Source organism: Herpailurus yagouaroundi, unplaced genomic scaffold, assembly GCF_014898765.1.
Source record: "Herpailurus yagouaroundi ecotype Mexico unplaced genomic scaffold, PumYag 140, whole genome shotgun sequence".
Lineage (NCBI taxonomy): Eukaryota > Metazoa > Chordata > Mammalia > Carnivora > Felidae > Herpailurus > Herpailurus yagouaroundi.
The window spans coordinates 96,247,527-96,271,537 of record NW_024412395.1 but is presented as its reverse complement, the minus strand read 5'-3'; the positions used below and the strand labels follow the sequence as shown (position 1 = coordinate 96,271,537).

The following is a 24,011-nucleotide window of genomic DNA, read 5'->3' as shown; positions in this document are numbered from 1 at the left end:
GAGAAAATTCCAGCATTGCTAATAGGCACCCCAGGACCCACATCGACGTCAGCACATGGGGGTGAGCATGGGGGGGGGGGAGGGAGAAAAGAAGCTTCGATCTCAGGAGCAGGAGATGCCAGCCCTGCCCTTGCCTTCCCCTCCCTGGTGATTCAGGGACGCAGTGCCCTTCCCTAGGGAACAGTTCAGCCTAGCAAAGGCAGGGCCCCTGTTTACTCAGCAGAGTAGACAGGAAGTGGCAGCTGGATACTGCCACACCAAGTGGCCTCATTAATCATTAACCATGTGAGAGCTAGAACCATCTGGGAGAAACTGTGGGCCACAAGGCTGCCACCTCCACTCCCCTTGCCCCCAGGCTGAGGCTGGGAGACCTGTTATGTTGTTGTCCCAAAGCTTCCTCAGGTGTCTCCACCCAGGAGCCCTTGCCTGGCAAACCGGCTGGGCTGCTTTGACTCAGCTACCCACTCCTGGGAATGAAGGAAAGAATTGAGTGTGCTTCTAGGGAGCCCTGGTCCCAGTTCTTAGCACAGAGGCCAGCTCAATCCAGAACAGCTTTAAGTGTTTGACCGAGGCAAGCTCGGAGAACTGCCCGCTCCTGGCTAGCCAGATGTAAGGTAAGGATACCTGCCTCCTCACGTGGAATGACGAAGTCCCACCACCCTTCGCTACACCAGTGTCTCTTCCCAGTCTGTTCCCTTGGAAACGGCAGCCAGACCTTGGGCCCCTGGCACCTCTTCTCACTCCAGGAACAATGAGACTAAGATCCACACCAAGCTGCTTTCACTTTATTCTTCTTTTTATACATTCTCTTGCTCCCAGATGTGGAGGCAGACCATGATGTAAGCTCAGCAGTCCTGCTCAGAACCTGTCTCGATTCTATCAGTTTCCCTTTCCCCATTCCCCAACCCTGTCCACCGCAACTCAGTCTGTCCCCCTGTTCAGTTGTTGCTCTTTGAGATAAGCGAGCAGAAGCAGAGACAGAAGACTGAGTTGACTGTCCCCACCCACCTGCCCCCAACTGCAAGACAGCAGTCCTGGAGAGAACACGTGGAGATTCTAATAAGGGGATGGGATCCTCCTTCCAAGGCCCGGGGGCCACCTCAACATGGCCACTGGTTTGTTCAGATTTGGGTGGTGTGCTGGCCCAAAGCCGGGGGTTGCAGTGCCTCCAGCTGACTGAGAAGGAGATGAATGGGAGGACGCTGCTGGGGGTCTACAGTCATCATGGAGGCCAAGAGCTGCCGCAGTGCTGAAGAATGCCTGTGGAAGGAGGCGGACAGGGTGACCAGACAGTCCTCGTTCCCTGTGCGAAGGTTCCAACTCCACTAATGTCTGGGAGCAGTCTGAAATGTTTGGTGGCCCTTTTATTGCTTACCTGGGACTGTGCGGGATGCTTAGTTGGTTCTGCACGGCAAGGGCCACACTGTCACCCTTCTGGAACACCATGTCATATGGGCCCTCCCCAAACATCATGGCATATAGCACACAGCCTAGGGACTGAGAACAACTTGGTTATTCTTTGACAGGGGACCAATGGGGGGGATACCTCTCCTCTTAATTCTGTAGTGAAATGTGACTGCATAAGCTAAAAAGATTATGCTGACCTCAGCCACATGACACCAAACCAGGGTCCAGAGAAATCACCAGGTAGCTGGAGGCTTCTGTACCCCTCGTTTAGCCACTGCCTTCAGGCCTGACATTTAGCTGTACTCACTCTGTTCAAAGAGCGGGATTATACCACTTCCTGAGCAACTGAGTACGGTGTCAGTGACAGCTCCCAGGAAGGAAGTCGAGGGGGATGGGGACACATGCAGTTCCTAGGGCCCCATGCACTCGAAAACAAAGACCTGCCTCTCTACTTCACAGCAGGTACAGAGTAGCATTCCTCTCCCCGCCATACTCCCGCCCACATGTTCCTCACCCAGACATCGGTCCGCTCATCGATGACACAGTGGCTCTGCACAGAGAAGAGCTCCGGGGCCCGGTAGGAGATGGTGCATCTCTGGGCTGCCCAGTCCTGGAACAGTGGCCCCACAACTCAAAAGTGGGGCACAGGTCATAGTCATGTGACCAAATTGGGGCACACACCGGAAGAAGTTGCGGATGGGGAACAGGAGGGCAAAGGAGCCGGACGTTCTGTTACCTGCAGGGCCAGAGCCTGGCGGGAGCCCTCCACATGGATGCAAGCTTGATTCATGGAGCCCAAGTCCATTAAAACCGGTTGCCCCTCATCTCCAAGCAAGATATTGGTAGGCTTCAGGTCCCTGTAGGGAAGTAGAAATGGCCCATGAGCATCCCTGGACAGGGAGGCTGGAATCCCTGAGGGCAAAAGAATCATGGGGATTGTTCCTTGGGAGGAGAGCAGAGACCTCTTGATCCTCTTGGTGAGGTTCTTCCTTTCTGCCCCGTAAATACGCACGGCCCTCCCACTGACCTGTGGGCATAACCTCTGGCATGAATGGCCTCAAGGCCTCTGCAGATACCGAGCAGCAGCTGAAGGATTTGATCTTCAGTCAAGAAGTTGCCTTTGTCCTTCAGCCTTTCTATCTCATTCCACAGCGTACCCCTCTGCAACACAAGTTTTCCCACAGTTGGAGATGTTTTCTGAGCCTCTGATCCCGGACCCTGATCCCTTCCCTGTGTCACAGCCTATCAACTCTTTCACTGCACGCACTATACACCTCACATTTCCACCTGGGTTCCTCTAAACCCCAAATCTGAAGTGGTCAAACCCAGGACATGACGTCTGCTTCCTAACATGCTTGACTACTCACACAGCCCTTGGTAGATGGCTTTGTTGCAAGCCCCTCCACTGCCAGGAGACTTTCTGACCTTGAAGAAGGGTAGCAGCAGCCAGGCTTCATGTTTGGTGCCCCGCTCTCTCAGACAATAAGCCACAAGGCGAAGGATGTTGGGGTGATGGAAGAGGCGATGCATGTCTGCTTCTCGTTGGGCCTCCTCCCGATCCTGCTGCTCGTGACACAGGATCCGCTTCAGGGCGTAGAAGTGTCCATCATGTAACCCCTCCACTAGGTCCACATAGCTGAACCCACTGTGGGCCAAAGGGGTCAGTGAAGGACCACGGTCATCTCCCATACTGCTAGGGATTCCCTGGAGGGAAGAGGTCGGGGGGGGGGGGGTATCTTTCCCAGTTGGCAAAAACCCTCCCAAGATGTGGCTTCAAGAGGAGTGTGACGATTTTACACTTTGGGCTCAAGAGCAGGAGCACAGTAATCTCTGAGGTGCTTTGATCATAAGGCAGTGCTCTGCACATGACAAATGCTCCATAAATATTAAATGAGTAACACGCAACATTTATCAAGTGCTGTGAACCAGTCACTGGGTGAGATGTTTTATATGCATTATCTCATTTCATTCTTACAACTCCATCAGTGACAAAAAAAAAAAAAAAAAAAAATTATCTCCATTAAGGAGATGAAGAAACCATGGGTTTTCAAGGTCACACAAGGCGGATCGAGGAGGCCTGGCTCCAGAATCCACTGTTTTGACTACCGTGTCGCTAGGCTGTGACAGGTGAGCTAAAGGATATGTTAAGAGGATACTTCTATGCCCCTATCTTGTGCAGACTGCTGTCCTTCAATCGCCATAACGCTGGGGACTACTAGCTAAGTGATTTCCAAACACTCACCCCTCCCCCAGTTTCTGGATGAAGAGGTAGCGCTTGTTGTCAATGATGACAGTTCCCCGAGAGCAGACACACAGCGCGTGGCCCATAGTGTCTCAGTCATCCTCCTCAAGGGCGGTCTGAGGCTGCCGAAGGCTTCGTCCAGGTTGAGTGGGCTCTTCCAGGGGATGCTCTGGGGGCCCAGCGGATCATGCTGGAAGGAAAAAAACGGCAGACTCGTGGGTCAGGGACAATCCAGACGACCCCTGAAGTACCAGGAGAGCTGGGGCCCAGGTCCCGGAACGTAGAGAAAACGGGCCCTGGCGACGCCAACTCCAAGAAGGTTGGAGTCAGGTGCTTTAAAGCCTCCGGCCACACAGCGACTACCAGGCCGCTTCTTCCAACCCCAGCCCACCTTGGAGAGGCCCCCGCTCCCACGGCCATTGGGCCGCCACGGCAGGGCAGAGGGTAGTTCCGGGGGGTGCGAGGCCCCAGCCCATCTCCAGAATGGCCCACCCCCGGCCTCGGCGCGCAGAGCCCGGGGAGAGTCAGCCCCGGATCCCCACTGACCTGGCTCGTGCTGGAGAGAGAAGCGGAAGACCGGAAGAAGTGAGTACGTCATCATTCCGCGCCGGCGTAACGGCCCGCGGTAGCCTAGCAACCTCTGGGCGTATGGATGATGTGGGGGCCAGAAGCAGAGAGGCCGGGGGCGGGCTAAGCCTGGGGTAGGACGGGTCCCAAGACCCGGGTGAAGGTTCCACACCTGGCCTTCAGTAGTGGTCAAGACGCAGGCACTTACGCCAAACGGGAGCAAAGCCGGGCTCGGCCCGAGGCCCCCAGGACTTCCATCTCCCAATGCCGGAGGTAGGAGGCTGACTACAGTCCAGCCGCGAGGGGCGGTTCTGGGGTGGGTGCTGGCGGCCTGGACCTCTACGTTTCTGATCAGTACAACCTTGGGGCTCTGGCCTGTATCCCACCACTCTAATTTCAGTGGTTAAGAGCTTGGGCTTTTGAACCAGACTAGGTTCTAAATCTTGTCTTAACAGCTTAGTTACTAGCTGTGTGACCTCGGACGACTTACTTAGCCTCTCAGAGCCCGGTTTCCCTAAATGGTAACAAGGTATAATAGTACCCAAAGTTAAGTGCACGTACTGTGGGGCCAGAATGCCTAGTTCAAATCCCATCTCTGCTAAACTAGTTATGTGACCTTAAACAGGCTATTTAAATTTTCTCTCAATTTCTTCATCTGTAAAATGGAAATGAGAATTATCTACTGCGCAGTTTTTTGAAGATTAAATGAGATGTAAAGTGCTGAGCACAATATCTGACACACAGCCCTTAGTGGCAGTAAACAGAAATTACTATTATTTTTATTATCATTTTATTTATTTTATCCTGGTCCTTACATCCCAGGCTTGGGACTGTGAAGGCAGGAGTCATGGAAATTCACAAATCCCCAAGTCTTGGCCCCAAGTTGTCCTTGGCATCTCTCGCACAGGCAGGCAGGGATAAATTGGAGAGCAGTGCACATCCAAAGAAGACGGGATGGCCGAGATGGTCTCTTACTGAAACGGGGCCATCAGGAAAAAAGATCCCTCTTATAACCTGTTCCCCACTTTCACACCACTGGGAAGATCTGGTTTCTCTTGGTTCTGAACCTGTTTTTGCCCCCTGGTTCTGACATTCATTCATCTAGATTTAACCTATGTGCCGGGCCTTGTCCTAGAAGCTGAGGATTCAAGGTGGACAAGGTACTCTTCACCCTCAGGGAGCTCAGTTTAGTAGAACAGTGCTTCTCAATCTTGGATGTCTTTAGAATCGCCTGGGAATCTTGTTAAAGTACAAATTCTGATTCTGTAGGTCTGAGGTAGGACCTGAGACTCTGCATTTCTAACAAGCTCCCAGGTGACGCTGATGAAGCTGATTCAAGATGTAGAGGATTTTACAAACTAGTAGAGTAGCGGGTGGACAAGGCCAGGCTGATCGCCTGGCAACTAGAGGTGGTCTCCGCCCCCTTGCTCGCTGAGGTTCCCTCCCAGGAATCCGCCACGTGACAGTCGGACCGCCCTCTCTGACTAGAGGAGCCGTGTTAGCGCCATGGCTCCCAAGAAGCCGCCCTGCCTTCCTTCCCTGCTGTTGCCACTTCTGACGCTGCTGCTGCCCCAGGTAAAATGACAGGATTGAATCAGCAGGCTGGGTGCTGCTGCCCCAGGTAGAATGACAGGATTGAATCAGCAGGCTGGGTGCGGTGAAACGGGATCAGATCTAGCCCAGGAGAGAAAGAAAGTGAAAAGTAACGCAACAATGGGCAGGGCTAGTTCCATCTCCAACGCAGACACTGACCCCCCTGCCAACTCCAGACCTCTGCTGAGCATAATCTCTCCCTTTGCAGGCAGACACTCGGTCGTTCATAGTGGATCGAGAAAATGACAGATTCCTCCTGGATGGGGCCCCTTTCCGCTACGTGTCCGGCAGCCTGCACTACTTTCGGGTACCACGGGTGCTTTGGGCAGACCGGCTCTTGAAGATGCGAATGAGTGGCCTCAACGCTGTACAGTTGTAAGAAGTGCTCAGGAGAGCCATGGAGGATGGGATTTATTTATCCTACCACCCACTTAAGAAGGGTGTTGGGACAGATAGACTGGCCGGGTATGAGAGCTCCAGGGCTTCCAGGCCTAGGGTGGGAAAGGGTGGGCCAGGACCTCCTACCAACCGCTTCCTGGAGATTCCCTGCAAGGCCTGATCCCTTAGGCCTCTCCAGCACCGCCCTGCCTCGGGCCCTGTTAACCTCTTTCTTTCTCAGTTATGTGCCCTGGAACTACCATGAGCCAGAGCCTGGGGTCTATAACTTTAATGGCAGCCGGGACCTCACTGCATTTCTGAATGAGGCATCTATAGCAGACCTGTTGGTCATACTCAGGCCAGGACCTTACATCTGTGCAGAGTGGGAGATGGTGAGTTAGGAGAAGGGCCACTCGTGCTCTTCCCGGACTCCTCCCATCTGCCCACTCTGCAGTGCTATACACAACATCCTCCCTTCTTACCTCCGCTACTTCACTCCCAAACAACAAAACCTGTTGTCTTTATGTTTGTCTCAGGGGGGTCTCCCAGCCTGGTTGCTTCAAAAGCCTGAAATCCAACTGAGAACCTCAGATCCAGGTGAGTTGAGACAAGATTTTTAGCACAGAAAAAAGCAAACAACAGCAACAAAACGGGTCGTTGGGTGCCCAAAACAGAAGAGACCATCCCCAAACTGGAGATCATTCATGCAGATATTTGAGTGTTCCCTTCATGCCCAACAAGATGCTAGAAACTGGGGAACCAGACAGACCCAGTCCCTGTACAATGGAGCTTATGGTGAAAGAAACAGATTGTTAAAAAACCAAAACCCGTAAGATTATTGCAAGCTGTATAAATACTACACAAGAAAACAGACAAGGAATTGCGATCGTGAATAACAGAGAAGGCCTGTTGGGGCACCTGGGGGGCTCAGTCGGTTAAACTTCGACTTCGGCTCAGGTCATGATCTCACAGTTTGTGAGTTCAAGCCCCGTGTCAGGCTCTGTGCTGACAGTTCAGAGCCTGGAACCTGCTTCAGATTCTGTGTCTCCCTCTCTCTCTCTGCCCCTCCCCTGCTCATGCTCTTTGTCTCTCTCTCAAAAGTAAACATTAAAAAAAATTAAAAACCGAGAACACCTGTTTTTGGTAGGGAAGTCTGAAGTTCTGAAGGCTCTTCTGAAATGATGACATTTCACTTGACTCCAGGGAAGGGAAAGCTCTGGTCATATAAAGAGTGAGGTGAGAATGACCAGGTAGAAGAAACAGTATATTCAAATGCACAGAGATGGGAAAGTATGTGGCATGGTTGAGGCCAGCTTGGCTGGGGCATAGGGAGAGAGGAATGTGCTGTGAAATTGGAGATAGATAGGGAATGTTAATACAGGACCTTGTAGGCCATTGTAAGTGGTTTGCATTTTATCCTAAGCAGAGTAGAAAGCCACTGAAAGAGCTTAACGAGACATAAACCATTGAAAGAGCTTCTTAAAGAGACATATTGAGGGGCGCCTGGGTGGCGCAGTCGGTTAAGCGTCCGACTTCAGCCAGGTCACGATCTCACGGTCCGTGAGTTTGAGCCCCGCGTCAGGCTCTGGGCTGATAGCTCAGAGCCTGGAGCCTGTTTCTGATTCTGTGTCTCCCTCTCTCTCTGCCCCTCCCCTGTTCATGCTATGTCTCTCTCTGTCCCAAAAAAATAAATAAAAACATTGGAAAAAAAAAATTTTTTTAAAAAAGAGACATATTGATTTGTTTTCAGATTAGTTGAGCCTGAGTGTGGAGAATGGAGGGAGGGGAGCAAGGATAGAGGTGGAAAAACTAATTGGGAGACTCTGGCTGTAGTTGAGGAGGCAGGCGTTGACTCCTGGACTCAGGTGACGGTGGCGGAGATGGGAAGAGGGCAGAATTGAGATACAAGTTGGGGATCAAAATCACCAGGACTGATTGATAGATTTTGTTGGGAAGGGGAAGAGTAGGGGCAGGGGGTAGGGTCCGGAAAGAAAGGAATCCAGCTTTCTGACTAGTCAAGATGGCGGTGCCATTACTGACATAGGAAAGATGGAAGAGACTAGGGGTGGCAAAGGACCACCTTTTTGGAGGAAAAGCAGTTCTTCTGATCATGTTAAATTTTTATCATATCACACTCAAGTGAGGATGTTAAGCCACGGGCTGCGTGAGTGTGGAGCTCACGAGGAGGTCTGAGCTAGAGGTAAATTTGGGATTCACCAGTCTAAAGATGGCACTTAGATCCACAGATACTGGGCCATTGCCTGGGGAAAGAGCATAGGGAGAGACAAGATAAGAACTCATGATCAACTCTGAAATGCCCACTATTTCAAGGAGTTTGGATTTTACTTCAGATGTAAATAGGAATTCCATCATCAGAGCAAGGGAGTGATTTTATCTGATTTATATCTTTTAAAAAGATCACTCTGGGAGCACGGGTGGTTCAATTGGTTAAGCTTCTGACTTCGGCTCAGAGTTCATGAGTTTGAGCCCCGTGTCGGGCTCTGTGCTAACAGCTCAGAGCCTGGAGCCTTCTTCAGGTTCTGTGTCTCCCTCTCTCTCTGCTCCTTCCCTGCTCATGCTCTTCCTCTCTCCCTTTCTCTCCCTCTCTCAAAAATAAACATTTAAAAAAAAAAAAAAAAAAGGATCACTCTGGTAAAATTGCTTCATATCTGCTGGGGACCTTCCAGGCACTTCACTTCATAGGGTGCTGAAGAGCTTTACGCCCCTTCTAGCAATTCCTGTGACTTCAGCTGACTGAAATGCATTTGAAATGGCAAAGTAGTGATGGGACACCAACATGCAATGTCCATTGTTCTCAAGAAAGCTAGCAACCTCTTCACTGCTGAATCCACGGTCCCTCTCTAGGCCTCCGTTCTTTGAAATGCATTCTTCTCTCAGCTTCCAAAATACCACCTTTATCTGGTCCCCCCCCTTCCCCCCACATCCCAGCCTTGCTGACCCTTCCTTCTTAGTCTCTTGCTGGTTCTTTTCCCTTTCTGTTTCCTCTAAATGCTGGGGTGTTTCAGGGCTCAGTCCTGGGATGCTTCTCTTTTCTATGTGTTTCCTTAGACAATCTCATCCATTCTCATGGCTTTTGATCCCATCTAATAGTTAATGACTCTGAAATATGTATCTCCAGTTCCAGAACTCTCCCTTGGCCTCTGAAAACATATATCTGGTTGCATGTTTGGAGATCTAAGGCATAATGATACAATTAAGCCTCTGGTATGGCCTCTCCAACGAGCTGTTCCTACCATCTCGCCTCAGTTCATAGCAACTCCATTTTCCAACTGATCAGGCTAAACACTATGGTATTTGTTACACCTTTTTCTCATATTCAACCTATCAGAAAGTCCTGCAAATATATTGAATATACTGACTTCAACTACTTTTCATCACCCCCACTGGTCCAAGCTGCCTCTCCCACCTGGACTACTTGAATAGGTTCCTTATTGCTTCCCCTTCTTTGCCCTCACCCCTTATAGTCTGTTCTCAATGCAAATATAACTTTAAACATAGATCTCAGATCATGTCGTTTCTCTACTTAAATCTCTCTAATAGGTTCTCATCTCATTCAGAATATGAACCATGGACTCCTTAAAATGGCCTATTAGGTCCTACCTAATTGGCCCAGTCACCTACCTGACATCTACTCTTTCCCTTATTGTTCACACTGGCTTCACTGGCTGTTTTTCAGACTCACCAGGCACATTCCTGCCTTGAGGCCTTTGCACTCGGTGCTCCCTCAGTCTTCCTGCAGAATCACCTTTTCCGTGATGCCTTCCCTGGGCTACGCTCTAAAATTTAAGCTCCCCCACCATATATATCCTTCTTCCATATATAGTTTGTTGTTGTTGGCATTAACACACTATACATTTTAGCTATTTATTTATTGTCTGCCTTCCTCACTGGAAAGGAAATTCGACAAGAGCAGAGATTTTGGTCTATTTTGTTGTACTCTGTATCCCTAACACCTAGAGCATTATTTGGCGTATAGTAAGCACCCATAAATACTTGTTGGATGAGATTTAATATACGCTTGGATTAAAGGAGGCAGTCAAACCTGGGCACCCTTTATACAGGAAACAAAATGTAAAGGGGCTCAGTGTCTTAATGCAAAAATATCCTCCAACACATCTTTTGTTGACTCCACCTTTGAGAGTCTGCTACCTGCTAGGCATTGTCCCCAGTGATAGGATGCAGCAAATGAACCTGACAGACTAGGTTCCTGCTCACGGTGGAGAGAGACTGTCGGGAAACAATTATAGAAGTAAATGCTTAATTACAATTTGTTACATGCTTGAAAAAGAAGTATGAGGTGATGTGAGAGTGTGTAACAGACATCTGCCCTCATCTGGGATATCCGAGGTTTTCCTGAGGAAGTTAAGATCTTAAGCTTGCATTGGAGTTGGCTGGATAAAGGACGGTGGGGAGAAAGTGTCAGGCAGAGTGAAGTGAAGTGAAGACCCTGAGGGTGAATCAACAAAAATCACAAACAGGAGTTGAGGATGATACCTAAGGCGTGATACCTAATACAGCGATGTTTCAATTAATGACTCAAATCACTTGGATTGTCAGTTACAGTAGGGTGCAGGTCAGAGAGTCTGCATTTCTGTGAATTCCCATGCTACTTCACAGCCCTTCGCAAGTATACACTGATTACATAATAGCTCCATATGACACATTTAACATTTTTCTTACGTTTAAAAACTAAATTTACAAGAAACACTGCTTCAGGGGTTCCTATGCCCAGATGTCCTTGCCATACAAGTACATAAGAGGGTTTCAGACTCACTGCTTCTCAGATTTATTTGCAGACAAGTGGGATGCCAACTGCAGCCCAGGGTTCAGGCATCACTGAAGTTGCTGGCATAGATACTAAGGGTGGGGGCTATGGAGGCGGTGGTGTCCTAATGAGCAGAGCACTGCTCCTTCCTTTAGACTTTCTTGCCGCAGTGGACTCCTGGTTCAAGGTCTTGCTGCCCAAGTTATATCCATGGCTCTACCACAATGGGGGCAACATCATTAGCATTCAGGTACAAGTGACTGGGTACAAATTGTCTGGGTAAGGGGAAGGAGGAGCTAGGGGTCCTAACCCCCACCGCATGGCCAAGTTCCACTTTTCCTTTTCCTTGGCAGGTGGAGAATGAATATGGTAGCTACAAAGCCTGTGACTTCACCTACATGAGACACTTGGCTGGGCTCTTCCGTGCACTACTAGGAGACAGGATCTTGCTCTTCACCACAGATGGGCCTGAAGGACTCAAATGTGGCTCCCTCCAGGGACTCTATACCACTGTAGATTTTGGCCCAGGTCTCCTGAGCAAGGGTTAGGAGTGGAGTCTGGGGAAGGGGCACCTCTTCTATGTTTATCGTTCACCTTTTGCCTCCTCTCTGCAGCTGACAACATGACCGAAATCTTTGCCCTGCTTCGGAAGTATGAACCCCATGGGCCATTGGTGAGGAGCTGGAGGGGATGACAGTCAAAACAAGAGTCAGGGTTTGGAATGGGTCAAGCTCAGTTTCCCATTTCATTTATGGTATCTTCCACTTCACCTTCTAGGTGAACTCTGAATACTACACAGGCTGGCTGGATTACTGGGGCCAGAATCACTCCACACGATGCATTTCAGCTGTAACCAAAGGTCTAGAGAACATGCTGAAGTTGGGAGCCAGCGTGAACATGTAACTGGAGACACGGGCCAACATGAAGTTGTAACTGGGTATTGGGGATGAAAATGAAGATTCAGTGGGTCAGCTTTTGCCTTTCCCCCACCTTCCCCCCTCCCCCCTTCAGGTACATGTTCCATGGAGGTACCAACTTCGGATACTGGAATGGTGAGTCCAGATGGTCCCTGGGGTAGAAGCAGGGACGTATCAAGGAATTGGATTATGAGGTCTAGAAGCTGGATATGGCCACCCCTGTCCCCTCTGATGGCAAACTTCTCGGCATGAATTTCGTTGCTTAGTGCCTATTATTTGAGAGATATTGAATTAATGAAATTGATTTGACCCCAGGTGCTGATGAGAAGGGACGCTTTCTTCCAATTACTACCAGCTATGACTATGATGCACCAATATCTGAAGCCGGGGACCCTACACCTAAGCTTTTTGCTCTTCGAAATGTCATCAGCAAGGTGCCCTACCACTTCATTAAGTGCCAAAGGCTTTTATTAATTTGGGGAAAGGGAGTACTTAAATTGTTTGTAATGGGATCCCATAAATCACTGGTTGTTGTCTGGGCCACATAGCCTCACAGAAGCATTTCCCACCCACCCAAATGGGGACTATTTGGGAAGATACACACAAGTGTGTGCAAAATTACAGGATCTTCATGACCCCATGAAGCCCTTCCCTGGACCCCAGGTTAAGATCCCTGTGCGGGGTTTTGGAATAGGGGTTGTGTGGTTTTCCTATGGCTCCTGAGAGAATTTGGGCTCAGTTCCAGGAAATTCCCTTGGGACCTTTACCTCCCCCCAGCCCTAAGATGATGCTTGGACCTTTGACCCTGCACCTGGTAAGCTCTTCCCCATCTTTTCTCTGATCCTACCTCTTTATTCTCTATAAATGGCCTAGCCTATCCTGCCCTCTATTCTGAAACTTCCCCTTTGTTCTAATACCTTTCCCTTTTTCTAATAGGATGGGTATCTGCTGTCTTTCCTGGACATCCTGTGTCCCCACGGGCCCATCCGTTCCATCTTGCCAATGACCTTTGAGGCTGTCAAACAGGTAAGGCATAATCCCACATCCAGTAGGAATGGCAACCTTCCTCAACAGCTGTAGCCAAAGGTTCTCTGAGCTGCACATCTTCCCCACAGTGTCCTCTCTTACCTCTCAGTTCATCTTAAGTACTTAAGTACTTAACTCTTCCACACCCAGGACCACGGCTTTATGTTGTACCGGACCTATCTGACCCATACTGTTTCTGAGCCAACACAATTGTGGGTGCCTAACAATGGAGTCCATGACCGTGCCTATGTGATGGTAGATGGGGTAAGAAACTTGTGAGCCCATCTCCTCTCTCCTTCCCAGCACCTTTAGCCTTAAGGTCCCCTTATCTACCTTTTCCCATTGTCTGCCCACATTTGCAGGGGGCCCAGGGATAAGCTGGGATGAGGAAGAATTTGGCTGAGGCTAAGGTTCCAGAATGGATGGGTAACTGACAGGCCACATTCTCTTTGCTCCCCAGATACAGGTGCTAACGTAGCTTCCTGTGTCATGGCCACGAGCTAGATGTGGAGCCCTTCCGCTCACAGATCTTTTTATCCACAGGTGTTTCAGGGTGTCTTGGAACGAAACATGAAACACCAACTATTTTTGATGGGGAAAATGGGGGCCAAACTGGACATCCTGCTGGAGAACATGGGGAGGCTCAGTTTTGGGTCCAACAGCAGTGACTTCAAGGTGAGCTAGCTTTGCCCACCCCCTTCTCCTCCATACTCTTACTGACCAAAGTCCCTTGGAAAGATAGGGGCCTAATGAAAGATAGACAAGAGCCATGTGCTTAGGAGTTAGGCAGCAAAGTAGTCACTTGTGGGGCTCTAGACATGGCCAACAGTTATATCCCAGGGCTTGATTAGGGACAGTTTGGCCTTAAGAGCTTAACGAATGATGAATTTTCATTTGTCTTCTTCACAGGGCCTATTAGAGCCACCAGTTCTGGGACAAACAGCCCTTACCCAGTGGCTGATGTTCCCTCTGAAAGTTGATAAGCTTGTAAAGTGGTGGTTTCCCCTCCCGTTGCTGAGAAGTTCACACGCTCAAGCTCCCTCTGGCCCCACCTTCTACTCCACAACATTTTCAATTTTAGGAGAAGGCGGGGACACTTTCCTCTTTCTACCTGGATGGACCAAGGTATTGCTGACAGTGGGGTTGGGGTCAAGGTGATGAGAGGAAAATCATGGAAGAAGGGGCAGCAGACATTTCTCTGATTAGAAACCCCAAAGGGCATGATTCTACACCCTTGATAGCTGACCCTTTATTTTCTTCTCTCTTTGCCAGGGCCAAGTCTGGATCAATGGGTTTAACTTGGGCCGGTACTGGACAAGGCAGGGGCCACAACAGACCCTCTACGTGCCAAGACCTCTGCTGTTTTCTAGGGGAGCCCTCAACAAAATCACATTGCTAGAGCTAGAAAATGTGCCTTCTGAGCCCCAAATCCAGTTTCTGGATAGGCCTATCCTCAATAGCACCTTGCATAAGACATACATCTATTCCCTCTCAGCTGATACACAAAGTCCCTCTGAACCAATGGAGTTAAGTGGGCACTGAAAGAAAGGTAACCCTTGGGCCTGGGACACGGAGTGGGTAGGATCCCTTGGTGCTGGCCCCGGTGACCACGTGGAACCAAAGGCCACAAGGCCTGAATGCAAGTACAAGTGCAGTTTCCTTGCCAGACTTTATTATGATTAAAGTTCCAGAGACAGTACCAGCTCCACACACCTCTGTGGCCCTGTCTTTGCCCTGGTTCCTGAGTGTCCTCCCTAATCTTCCAAACACTCTGGTTTCATGGGAAAGAAGAAGCCTAAGGCTAGCATGAATGCACCCTCTCAAGGCCCAGAGTCAGCCCCAGGCGCAGCCCTAAGAGATCAGGAAGAGGGCTTTCCAGCCTGGCAGCGATGATCCCGGAGGCAGCGTGTGGAGCAGAAAGAGAAGTCGAGATAGTGAAAGGGAATGAGGCCTTGGAGGGATGTCCCACAACTCCAGCAGCGTCTGGACAAGAAGAACACAAAGGGCTGACCAGGTACCCCGGAAACTTTCTGATCCAAGCTCTCCCCATTCCCTCCTGCCATCTCTGGTTTGGCTCCAGAGGGTTCCCAGAACATCTCAAGGCCCCTCAACAGCCTGAGTTCTCTGCAAGCACGCATTCTGCGTGCCCCAACACAGCCCACCCATCACGCCTGCCCCTGCAGGCTGAGCACTTACTGAGCACTGATGACTGCAGAGCCTGGGGCCTGAGGGGTGGGGGCCCCCAGCTGGGCAGCCAGCCTGCGCTCTGCAGCCAGGGCTCTCTGCGGGGAAGAGAAGTCTTGTTAAGGACAAGGCCCCAGTGGTGGATGGGATGCTCCAGAAGTGACAGCGGCACACTGGGAAGGGGTCGGACCTCTCAGGAGGTCTCAGCTGTGGAAGAGAGAACCACCGGCCTCACCTTCTCCCGATCGCTGAGGGCGGCAAAGCGCCGCCGCTCTTCTTGCTCCCGCGCCTCCTGCTCCCGCTGCTGCAGCTGCTGTTTTTCCCGTTGCCGCCGGGCAGCCTTCTGCTCCCTTTTCCGCAGAGCCTGCTGTGCCTCCATTTCTGGCGTCAGGGGCCCTGGCACCTGGAGAATTTCCAGGGAGGGGTAAGGTAAGACCCATACACGCTATCTTTGGGGAAACTAGAAGAACGTGGAAAAGATCTAGCCAGGGTCTGTGATGCCTTCCTACTCTGCTGCTGCTTCTTTTCCAGCTCACCTGAGCCTTGCTGTAATCATAAGCATCTGGATTCTTCTCCATGAACCTTCGGAACTCATTACGTGTTGACTTGTCAGCTGCGACTGTATATGGCGGCCGGGCCCTCGAGTCCCTAGGTGCAAACCGCCCCCACAAAAAAAAATGGGTTCAGCTCGCTTCCTACATCTCCCAACCTCACCCAGACAGATGAAGGGGATACTGTGAAGTAGCCAGTACCACCATTAGCCTCCAGATGATCCTCTCTATACCCTAAAGGGCTCGGCTTGGGGACCCTTACTTACTGCACAGTAGGGTCAGCACCCGCCTCCAGCAGCAGGCGAACCACTGAGCCTCTCCCAGCTGCAGCTGCCGCATGCAGGAGCGTGAAGCCGCTGGAGCCCAAGGGGGCACTGAGCAGAGACAGAACTCCAGGGTCTATGGGGCCAGCAGCTAGCTGGAGTTTCAACATCCCAACATCTCCGGCTCGGCAAGCAGCTAGAAGCATGTCCCAGAGCTCTGACTGATCGGGGGTCTTGGCCTCATCCAGAGAAGGCCCCACAGGGGCTGCCCGTCCCTGGGTGGACTGTGAGAAGGCCTCATCTCCTTGAGTTTGCTGGGAAAGAGCCTCCAGGTCTCGGCTTCTCTCCTTCTTATTATTCCTTTTCCTCCTCCTCCGCTTTGGCAGTACCTCAAACTCCCGAAGATCCAGGGTCCCCACTGCCAACTCTACTAGCTCCAACTCCACCTGGAAGCTGTCCTCTCCCTCCGACCCTGAACCTGGGGAAAAATATGACATGTTAGGTCCGTCCAAAGAGATAATACAGAGGGTGGAAGTATGTGGGCTGGCCCAGATGCTATAAGTGTACATAAAAAGGTAATTCAGATGATCTTGAAATTAAATTAAGTATTTGTAGTTTGTCAGCCAAGACCAAGTAGCACATCAAAAGCTGAATCCGTTAGTATCACATGCAGAAATGGAACTCTCAGCTCAGACAAGGACAGACCCAGCAGGACCTATGCAGGAACAAGTGTCCTTAGACTCTCCCCTTGAGCAGCCTTAGGATGGTACATAACAGAGTAGAGCATGGGAGCAGTGACAGCCACACACACTAAGAGTCTGCAGCCGGGAAAGCAGGCCTTAGCTCCAAGCCACACCATCCGGTAAGACAGGTCAATTATGTAAGGTTTATGCAACACAAGCATCTATTTCATGTACTATTTCGTGTTTTCTAAGTACTGAGGATACATCCATGAACAAAAGAGAACAGGAAATTTGGAAAGGTCACAAAACACGTCTCTGTAACTGCTACCACATACCCCTTATCATAATAGACGTGTGTGTGTATAACAGTGTGTGTGTTGTATAAGGGCTCATCTATAAAGAAGGAAGTGGGGCGCCTGGGTGGTTCAGTCGGTTAAGCATCCGACTCTTGATATCAGCTCAGTTTTTTTTGTTTTGTTTTTTTTTTTTTCAATGTTTAATTATTTTTGGGACAGAGAGAGACAGAGTATGAACGGGGGAGGGGCAGAGAGAGAGGGAGACACAGAATCGGAAACAGGCTCCAGGCTCTGAGCCATCAGCCCAGAGCCTGACGCGGGGCTCGAACTCACGGACCGCAAGATCGTGACCTGGCTGAAGTCGGACGCTCAACCGACTGCGCCACCCAGGCGCCCCCGCTCAGGTCTTAATCTCAGGGTGGTCAGTTCAAGCCCTGCATCGGGCTCTGTACTGGGCGCGGAGCCTACTTAAAAAAAAAAAAAGAAGGAAGTGACAGTAGGAGATCTGACTGCATTTCCAGGATAGACACCCAGATAGAGATTGGACAGTTGCCAGATGGTGCTCAAACCCTGTTTGGGAGACTCCTCATTCTGCCCAAGTGCCTCATTTTCATCACTGAGGACCTTTCTTTCTGCCTCGATAGCCTTCTTCTCTCTCATGGTCTTCCAGTGTGTCCGAGGTGAGTCCAACCTGACTGTCTCCCGGGGGTCTTCTTCTGCCATAAAACAAAAGATGTTACTCAAGTTTAGTTGAAGAGAAGCCATTCCAGGTTTCTCTCAATGAAGATGCTGTCTGGATGTACAAATGAGAACCAAAGCTTGGGCTGGAAAGTACAGGAAGATCTAGGGAGTCTGGGGATCTAGAAAAAAGGCTCACCGTGGACATGCAAGGTGGTCAGCTTATGGAGCACACGCTGTAGCTCCCGGAAGGTGGGTCTGCGGGTAGCGAGGGGGATATCCCAAAGCCGGGGATCCCCCCGTTGCAGGGGTGCGCCAGGGCCTCCGAAGAACAAGGACCGGCCAGAGCGGGGGGCACGTAGCAGTATTGTCCCAGCCTCCCCCAGTGCTTTAGCCCAGCCCGGCCCTGCCAGCAGGTCACGAACATCCTAGAAAAAAGAGTAAGTCAGGCCAGTGTATCTTCACTTGCTGTTTTCAAATCTCCAACCAAAAAATGGCCCACAGATGACGTGTAAGGGATGGGAAGTAGAAGGTAACATAGGGGAAGGAAGAATGAGAAGGCTAAGGTTCTTGGGGATCCATCCCCAGTCTACCTTCATCTACTCAGAAATAACGAAGACTGGGAGGATACGGGAGTCCCTCCCTTGGAGTATCTGCCAAGTTGAGAGGGGTAAACAGTAGATCAGCGGACCACCAGATCTGGGACGCCTAACTCACCTTATATAACGTGGCTTCATTATAGCGCCTCAGGTTGGCTCCGGCAGAACGAGAAGCCGCACCCCGGGCATCCCGAACTCCCTGGGCCGTGCCCCGCTTGGCCCGCACCGTGTAGCGGTGAAAGGTCTTGTGTGTCACCACGTCTCTTCTGTAGACAACACGGACTCAGTACTGGAAACTAGCCCGTACTCCCAGGCTAACCGGGTCCATTCCATCCTTACACCCACGCAGCACCCTCTCACCCCTGAAAAATGGCACCAGCAAAGTGCCCAGCCGCAGCCATGAGCACCACACAGTATCCGGGACCTCCGTTTTGCAGGTTCTGTAGCAGCAGTTCTGGTTCTTCCGGGGACACCTGGATGACAGAGGGACAGCACAAACCTATCTGTTGCATTCACTGAGAGTAAGAAACTAAGTGCCAGGGCTAAGTGTTTCACCTGCACTATCTCATTTCATATAACCATCCTGAGGCTTGTCTCCATTTTACAAGTCAGGAAATTTGAAGCTTGTAGAGGTAGTCAAGATCAAGTGGCAGAATGACAATTCAAACCTAGATTGGTCTGTTTCCAAACTTAACTCCATTACACCCGACCCCAGATTCAGGCCAATTCAATCCAAGACTGTGCTGTCAATTGTGACCCCACATGCAACAGGAAGAAAGAGAAAAAAGTAAGAAATGGACTGGGTTCAGGGGAAATCTAGGCTGAGTGTCCAAAAGGCTGCAGTTGACCACACAACCTGCGCTGCCACTTGCCTGGCGAGGGCCCAGGACACAGCGGTAGGCATCAAGGAACTGGCCCCGGGCATTCTGGAAAAGAACCCGATGGGGGTGGAAGCCTTGGGCTCTGCTGGGCTTCTCATACTCTGCCCTCTCCTCATCCAGAATCTGCAAGCCCTCTTCACTGGCTGAGTCTGAGTCTTCTGATCCCGAGATGCTGGAAAGATCTCCTGAAAACATGAGGTGCACAAGTTTGGCGTTCCATCTTTGACCTTTCCACAGGCTCCTAAACTAGAGCCTTCCTCCGCCCCCACGTCCTACTCAACACAGGTCTACCAGCCATCACCTGTGGAACTCTGCTTTTCAAAGTCCAGGGCAGACAGGAGAGGCTTGTCCTTGAGACGTTGCTTTAGGTTAAACCGATGCCAGTCAAGCTTATAATGTTCCCTCTGGTAGGAAGCAAAGGGGGAGGCTGAATGTGGAAATATGCCCCCCTCTGGCCCTTTATGGTACCCATCACCAGTAACAGAACTCCAGGAAGTGTGTTGGATAACACCAACACACCCACCCACCATTATACTTTTGCTTCCACCATTTACCTCTGCACCTGGCCTTACCTGTTCCTGGTGGTTGTGGAAGGTCTGGTCACAAGTTGAACAAAATAACTTTTCTGAAATATCCAGCAGACCCTGGAGTTTTCTTTCTGGGCTTGCACTCTCCCCTGAACCTAAATGAGGGGAGGGTAATTAGAGGTGGAAAGGGAGCCCAAATCTGCACCTGGAATCACATTCACTGTCTAATATACAAAGGGGGATACAAAAGAAAAGCATCTTTTCCTCCAAAGAATTTATAATCTAGTAATAATGAAATAAATGGCACAGTAATCACCTGATACAATATGTTTCTGAAAAGATGTATGTAAGGTGAATATATATCAAACACTAAATTAACTAAAGGGATTACCTAGAGGAATCCTGCAGAAAATAATTTTTGGCAACATTAAAATCATGTTTGCAAAAACCACTTCTCAAATGCCCTTTAAATAGCTTTACGTTTCCAATTACAGTCCGGTTTTTAAAAAACATGCTCAAGAAAAAACAGCCAAAGACAAACTAATGTTGTAAAAAAAAAAAAAAAAGTTTTACATTGGGGCGCCTGGGTGGCTCAGTCAGTTAAAATCCGACTCCTGATTTTGGCTCAGGTCATGATCTCATGGTTGGTGAGTTCCAGCCCTGCCTTGGGCTCTGCGCTTCCAGCCCCACCTCTGCTTGGGGGTCTCTGCCTCCCAATCTCTCTGCCCTTCCCCCATTCACTCTCTCTCTCTCAAAAATAAACATTTAAAAATTTTTTGCTGTATATTCAACAAGAACGAGTAATTTAATTGGAATCCAGTTAAATTTGAACTCATCTAGGAATTCTGAAGTGATTTTGCAGGCAGTGCTTGTAAACGTGACCTGATACAAACAATGGCAAGAGGTTGGTTTGGAGACAATCCAGGCGTCTGTGTTGGAAACAACCCAGAGATTGAGTGAATCTAAGATAAATTTTATCCATAGAGAGACGTCAACAAGGGCTCTTAAACTGCGGAATATCAATAAGAACGTGTTCCCTGGAGGAGTAATAAGCTCTAAAGAGCGTGTCACGTTCCTCATGGGTCCTCCCCAAACCTTCCCAGATACCTGGACAGGAAGTCCGCAGAGCTTGGGCCAGAGCCTCCCCAGAAGGGTGGCTCACCAAGTTCAGGCCCTGAAGGACCGGAGCATCCGCGTTGAGGTCAAACAGGGAGACCAACGTAGGAACCTGGGCTGCAGCTGAAACTGGCGACATAGCTGAGCAGAAATTATTTAGGAGCGGCTCTTGGAGCAGAAAGCGGGGAACAGAAACAGAGCTCCCCAGAGAGAGAGAGAGAGAGAGATCCTACCGCCCCGTCTCCTGCCTACCTGACTTGGTCTCCCCAACGCCGCAAGGCACTTCGGGCCTCACTCTGATACCAGCAGTCCGCTCTGCAGGTTAATACATGACCCCAACCCGTTTTCTCAAACCCCCAGTCCTGGACCACACAGAGTGAAAGGGGAGCATGCAGCTCCCAAATCGAGTCCAATAGAGCTACAATCCCTAATCGACCGCTCCTCGTTACCCGTGCAATGAACTCCAGCAATGACTAAACCGCGTGTACTCGCCCCCGCCCTCAGCAGCTGCACCAAAGGTCCTGGGAACCGAGCCGCATGTTCGTCTTCAATTCCAAGCCCGGATTTCTGCAACATCACAACAATCTCGTCACTACGGAGCAGCGAAGGGGACAAATGGCGTCGCCCGCAACTCAGCCCCGCCCCACATAGGGCGCACTATTGGTCCTTGTACTGTCCAAGACCCACCTCGATCCTTTAGTCCCGCCTGCGAAGCCGAGAATTGGCCGTCATGCCTCCGCCCCCCACGCTCATTGGTCACATTGGCTGCGGGTGACAGTGAGTGACAGGCGCCGGGCCTAGAGCCCTGGGTCCGGACGAGCCCAGCGGAGCCGACCGAGCCCCTGGAATCACTCGGGTCACGGTTCCTGAAGTGAAACGCGAGATCGGTTACTGGAATCTCGGGGCCCGGGTTGGGCCTGACCGAGGGTGCCTGCGGAGCCCTAAGTGAGCTCATAGCGGGTAACGGGGGGAAGGGGCTCCGCGGGCGGGGCGGAGGCGCGCAGCCGGAATGTTTTGATGCCGGGGGCGCGCGGACGGGGGCGCGCGCGGGCGGCGGGGCCGCGCGCGAGGTTGTCCGCTGTTGGGAGCCGAGCCCTTGGCCTGGCGCCGGGCGACCCTGGGGCGCACTGGGCTCGGGTCTTGGCGGCTGGGTGTGGGGAGGCAACCCAGCCCAGTGGGGCGATCTGCTGTCGGACTGGCTCGATTCTTCCAACATCCGCAGGAACCTCTGAGCCCAGGCCCGGCCAGCCGGGGCTCCATGACCCTGGGTCCACACTGACCTGGTCAGTGGTGAATTCCCTGAGGGCTTGGTCAGCTCCTTCTGACCCAGGGCTCTCACTAACCCAGGGAATCCCACTGGGGCCAGGCTGGGCCGTGTTCCAGGGCCCCAGGGTCTGCACCGACTGGGTGAGTGCTATCTAAACATGCCTGGCTCCAGGGACCTAGGGAACCCACACTTTGCCCAGGATCTGTGTCTACAGTGACCCAGTCAGGATTTCCCCTCCAGGAACTATGCCTGTCTGCTGGGTGCTGCTAGGGAACTAGGGGAAGGGGGTGATCAGAAAGGTCCTGTTCAGAAAGACCCTCTTCTTGGGTTTTGGATTTGGGGCTTTGAGGACCCTGAGAGGCCTGTAGAATATTCTGAGGCTGAGGTGGAGCGATGGAAAAACAGTCTGGAGGGGCTGCCTGACCTCAGGTCTGTACTGATCCAGTCTTTACAGGTTCAACAAGCCACTTCTTGGGATGAGTTGGATGAGTGGCCCTGTATAGTACAACCAGAGGAAGGGCACATAGCCGTAGTGCCTCTTCCCCACTGCAGCCTCCCTGCCTCATGCTTGGCCTCCTCTTAGTTGAAGGTGGGTGGGCAGGGGGGTTGGGTTTCTTTCTGTCCCCAATCCCCACTCTCTGGGGCCTGACACCTTCTCCTCCAGCAGCTGCAGAGCCAGGGCATCAAGGGCTGGATTGGAGCAGACGCTGTCCATGGAGCTGGTAGGGCCATGTGCTTATCTCAACCTTTGTTTACAAAATGCTTCCGAACTTCTAGTCTCTTGGGAGACCCGGGTTTCTCCTGGAGGGCAGAGGGAAGTCCCCTTATCTCCACTGAATAGAAGATGAAACAGCCCCTGCCCTCCAGCAAAGGGGCAGAGCCTGGCTTCAGACCGGCAAGACCTCAGTAGACACTCAGTAGAGGGTCTGGGAATGACTGACCTCCCAGGCCCTGAGCTTGCTGCTCTCCTTTGGTAACTACTCCTCTGCCTTTGAGCCAAGAAGACTGGTAGTGGAGACCAAGCCCAAGGATTCTTTCTCACTCTTTCTGGTCTACTAGGCAGGACAGGAGACAAGCAGCACCAAAGTCTGAACCTGGATCTCTTTTCATTACCGGCAGGTGGACAAAGTGGACAGGGGGTGGTGGTGATGGCGCAGTTTGACACTGAATACCAGCGCCTTGAGGCCTCCTACAGTGATTCGCCCCCTGGGGAGGAGGACCTATTGGTGCACGTCCCTGAGGGGAGTAAATGTGAGTGCTTGGAAACAACAAGGGCGCCAGGGCATGGGGAGAGAATTGGTGAAGGAACACGGAGGGAACAAGGGGCTCATGTTCCTTCAGGACTCTGACATCTCTGCTCCTATGCCCACAGCACCTTGGCACCACATCGAAAACCTTGACCTCTTCTTCTCTCGAATATCCTTTGTGTCTCTGTGTTGGAGCTCTGGGAACTTTATCCCCTCCCTAAGCCAGGCCCCTCATGGGAAGTTGGGGTGGGTCTGATTCTAGTCTCTGGAAGGGAGGTGGAAGTTTTCTTAACACTGAAAGAGGCTGAGGAAATAACGATTGTTATAGATAATGATACCCCAGGTTTACCAAGAACTACGTGCCTTTCACTTTGTGGTGTCAGTTTATAAGGAACCTCTTTATTTTTTTATTATTTTTTTTTTAGAGTCCAGGCATCTGTGGTATTTATTTTGCCCAAAGTAAAAATATAGCAGAGCTGGAACAACCATTTTACCATATTTTTATCTAGGCAACTAACTATACATTAAGCTACAAACAGGTGATTTGCCACTGAAGCTTTATTTTATTTATTTATTTATTTATTTATTTATTTATTTATATATGAAATTTATTGTCAAATTGGTTTCCATACAACACCCAGTGCTCATCCCAAAAGGTGCCCTCCTCAATACCCATCACCCACCCTCTCCTCCCTCCCACCCCCCATCAACCCTCAGTTTGCTCTCAGTTCTCAACAGTCTCTTATGCTTTGGCTCTCTCCCACTCTAACCTCTTTTTTTTTTTTTTTTTCCTTCCCCTCCCC

The 24,011-nt window shown here is 50.8% G+C and overlaps 4 protein-coding genes and 2 long non-coding RNA genes across 20 annotated transcripts in view; 3 read left to right on the top strand and 3 right to left on the bottom strand.

The window, feature by feature from the left end:
* Positions 1 to 763: 763 nt before the first annotated feature.
* Positions 764 to 4,275, bottom strand: STK16 (serine/threonine kinase 16). Of its 2 annotated transcripts, none has more exons than XM_040476342.1 (8): positions 4,196 to 4,275; positions 3,650 to 3,839; positions 2,833 to 3,052; positions 2,435 to 2,568; positions 2,144 to 2,264; positions 1,922 to 2,017; positions 1,376 to 1,497; positions 764 to 1,260 (listed from the first exon to the last, which is right to left on the bottom strand). In XM_040476342.1, the coding sequence occupies exons 2-8, from the start codon at positions 3,733 to 3,735 to the stop codon at positions 1,122 to 1,124; spliced, it is 918 nt and encodes a 305-aa protein (XP_040332276.1). In that variant the 5' UTR covers positions 3,736 to 3,839; positions 4,196 to 4,275; the 3' UTR covers positions 764 to 1,121. The 2 variants fall into 2 exon arrangements, with proteins under 2 accessions (XP_040332276.1, XP_040332275.1); XM_040476341.1 differs by lacking the exon at positions 4,196 to 4,275 and adding an exon at positions 4,041 to 4,157.
* A 51-nt stretch (positions 4,276 to 4,326) lies between these two features.
* On the top strand, positions 4,327 to 14,624 carry GLB1L (galactosidase beta 1 like). 7 transcript variants are annotated; one of them, XM_040476334.1, is made up of 17 exons: positions 4,327 to 4,489; positions 5,665 to 5,791; positions 6,018 to 6,184; positions 6,429 to 6,579; positions 6,724 to 6,784; positions 11,129 to 11,223; positions 11,327 to 11,501; positions 11,588 to 11,646; positions 11,751 to 11,872; positions 11,985 to 12,025; positions 12,206 to 12,324; positions 12,630 to 12,704; positions 12,827 to 12,916; positions 13,067 to 13,180; positions 13,460 to 13,591; positions 13,826 to 14,041; positions 14,189 to 14,624. In XM_040476334.1, the coding sequence occupies exons 2-17, from the start codon at positions 5,723 to 5,725 to the stop codon at positions 14,456 to 14,458; spliced, it is 1,956 nt and encodes a 651-aa protein (XP_040332268.1). In that variant the 5' UTR covers positions 4,327 to 4,489; positions 5,665 to 5,722; the 3' UTR covers positions 14,459 to 14,624. The 7 variants fall into 7 exon arrangements, with proteins under 7 accessions (XP_040332268.1, XP_040332269.1, XP_040332267.1 ...); XM_040476335.1 differs by having other exon boundaries at positions 5,653 to 5,791; XM_040476333.1 differs by having other exon boundaries at positions 5,524 to 5,791.
* On the bottom strand, positions 11,689 to 13,097 carry LOC121031104 (uncharacterized). Its single transcript, XR_005790551.1, has 2 exons — positions 13,019 to 13,097; positions 11,689 to 12,159 (listed from the first exon to the last, which is right to left on the bottom strand). It is a non-coding gene; the product is annotated as an uncharacterized LOC121031104 (long non-coding RNA).
* ANKZF1 (ankyrin repeat and zinc finger peptidyl tRNA hydrolase 1) lies at positions 14,567 to 21,281 on the bottom strand. Of its 2 annotated transcripts, XM_040476330.1 has the most exons (14): positions 20,947 to 21,259; positions 20,686 to 20,835; positions 19,624 to 19,733; positions 19,353 to 19,455; positions 19,043 to 19,236; positions 18,531 to 18,643; positions 18,289 to 18,436; positions 17,771 to 17,999; positions 17,463 to 17,609; positions 15,918 to 16,392; positions 15,637 to 15,748; positions 15,336 to 15,503; positions 15,113 to 15,198; positions 14,567 to 14,899 (listed from the first exon to the last, which is right to left on the bottom strand). In XM_040476330.1, exons 2-14 carry the CDS (start codon positions 20,831 to 20,833, stop codon positions 14,776 to 14,778), a joined length of 2,157 nt encoding a protein of 718 aa, XP_040332264.1. In that variant the 5' UTR covers positions 20,834 to 20,835; positions 20,947 to 21,259; the 3' UTR covers positions 14,567 to 14,775. The 2 variants fall into 2 exon arrangements, with proteins under 2 accessions (XP_040332264.1, XP_040332265.1); XM_040476331.1 differs by lacking the exon at positions 20,686 to 20,835 and having other exon boundaries at positions 21,144 to 21,281.
* On the top strand, positions 15,413 to 16,550 carry LOC121031102 (uncharacterized). Its single transcript, XR_005790549.1, has 2 exons — positions 15,413 to 15,529; positions 15,632 to 16,550. It is a non-coding gene; the product is annotated as an uncharacterized LOC121031102 (long non-coding RNA).
* Positions 21,282 to 21,480: 199 nt separating the features above from the next.
* ATG9A (autophagy related 9A) overlaps positions 21,481 to 24,011 on the top strand; it is a 10,400-nt gene continuing 7,869 nt past the window's right edge. Inside the window, exons 1-4 of one of the 7 annotated variants that reach the window (XM_040476323.1) lie at positions 21,481 to 21,639; positions 22,629 to 22,683; positions 23,081 to 23,212; positions 23,334 to 23,377. In XM_040476323.1, the coding sequence (XP_040332257.1) occupies positions 23,110 to 23,212; positions 23,334 to 23,377 (147 nt within the window). In that variant the 5' untranslated portion in view covers positions 21,481 to 21,639; positions 22,629 to 22,683; positions 23,081 to 23,109. The other 6 variants (XM_040476322.1, XM_040476325.1, XM_040476327.1 and 3 more) reach the window with 6 other exon arrangements.

Coding starts and splice junctions, on each gene's coding strand:
- STK16 (XM_040476342.1), bottom strand. CDS start 3,735: ATGGGCCACGCGCTGTGTGTCTGCTCTCGGGGAACTGTCATCATTGAC. Junction 3,053..3,649: donor ATCCAGAAACTGGGGGAGGG/GTGAGTGTTTGG, acceptor TTTGGCCCACAG/TGGGTTCAGCTATGTGGACC. Junction 2,018..2,143: donor GCCAGGCTCTGGCCCTGCAG/GTAACAGAACGT, acceptor CCACTGTTCCAG/GACTGGGCAGCCCAGAGATG.
- GLB1L (XM_040476334.1), top strand. CDS start 5,723: ATGGCTCCCAAGAAGCCGCCCTGCCTTCCTTCCCTGCTGTTGCCACTT. Junction 12,705..12,826: donor GACCTTTGACCCTGCACCTG/GTAAGCTCTTCC, acceptor TTTTTCTAATAG/GATGGGTATCTGCTGTCTTT. Junction 12,917..13,066: donor CCTTTGAGGCTGTCAAACAG/GTAAGGCATAAT, acceptor TTCCACACCCAG/GACCACGGCTTTATGTTGTA.
- ANKZF1 (XM_040476330.1), bottom strand. CDS start 20,833: ATGTCGCCAGTTTCAGCTGCAGCCCAGGTTCCTACGTTGGTCTCCCTG. Junction 19,734..20,685: donor TCTGCGGACTTCCTGTCCAG/GTATCTGGGAAG, acceptor CCCCTCATTTAG/GTTCAGGGGAGAGTGCAAGC. Junction 18,437..18,530: donor GCTGGTGCCATTTTTCAGGG/GTGAGAGGGTGC, acceptor TGTTGTCTACAG/AAGAGACGTGGTGACACACA.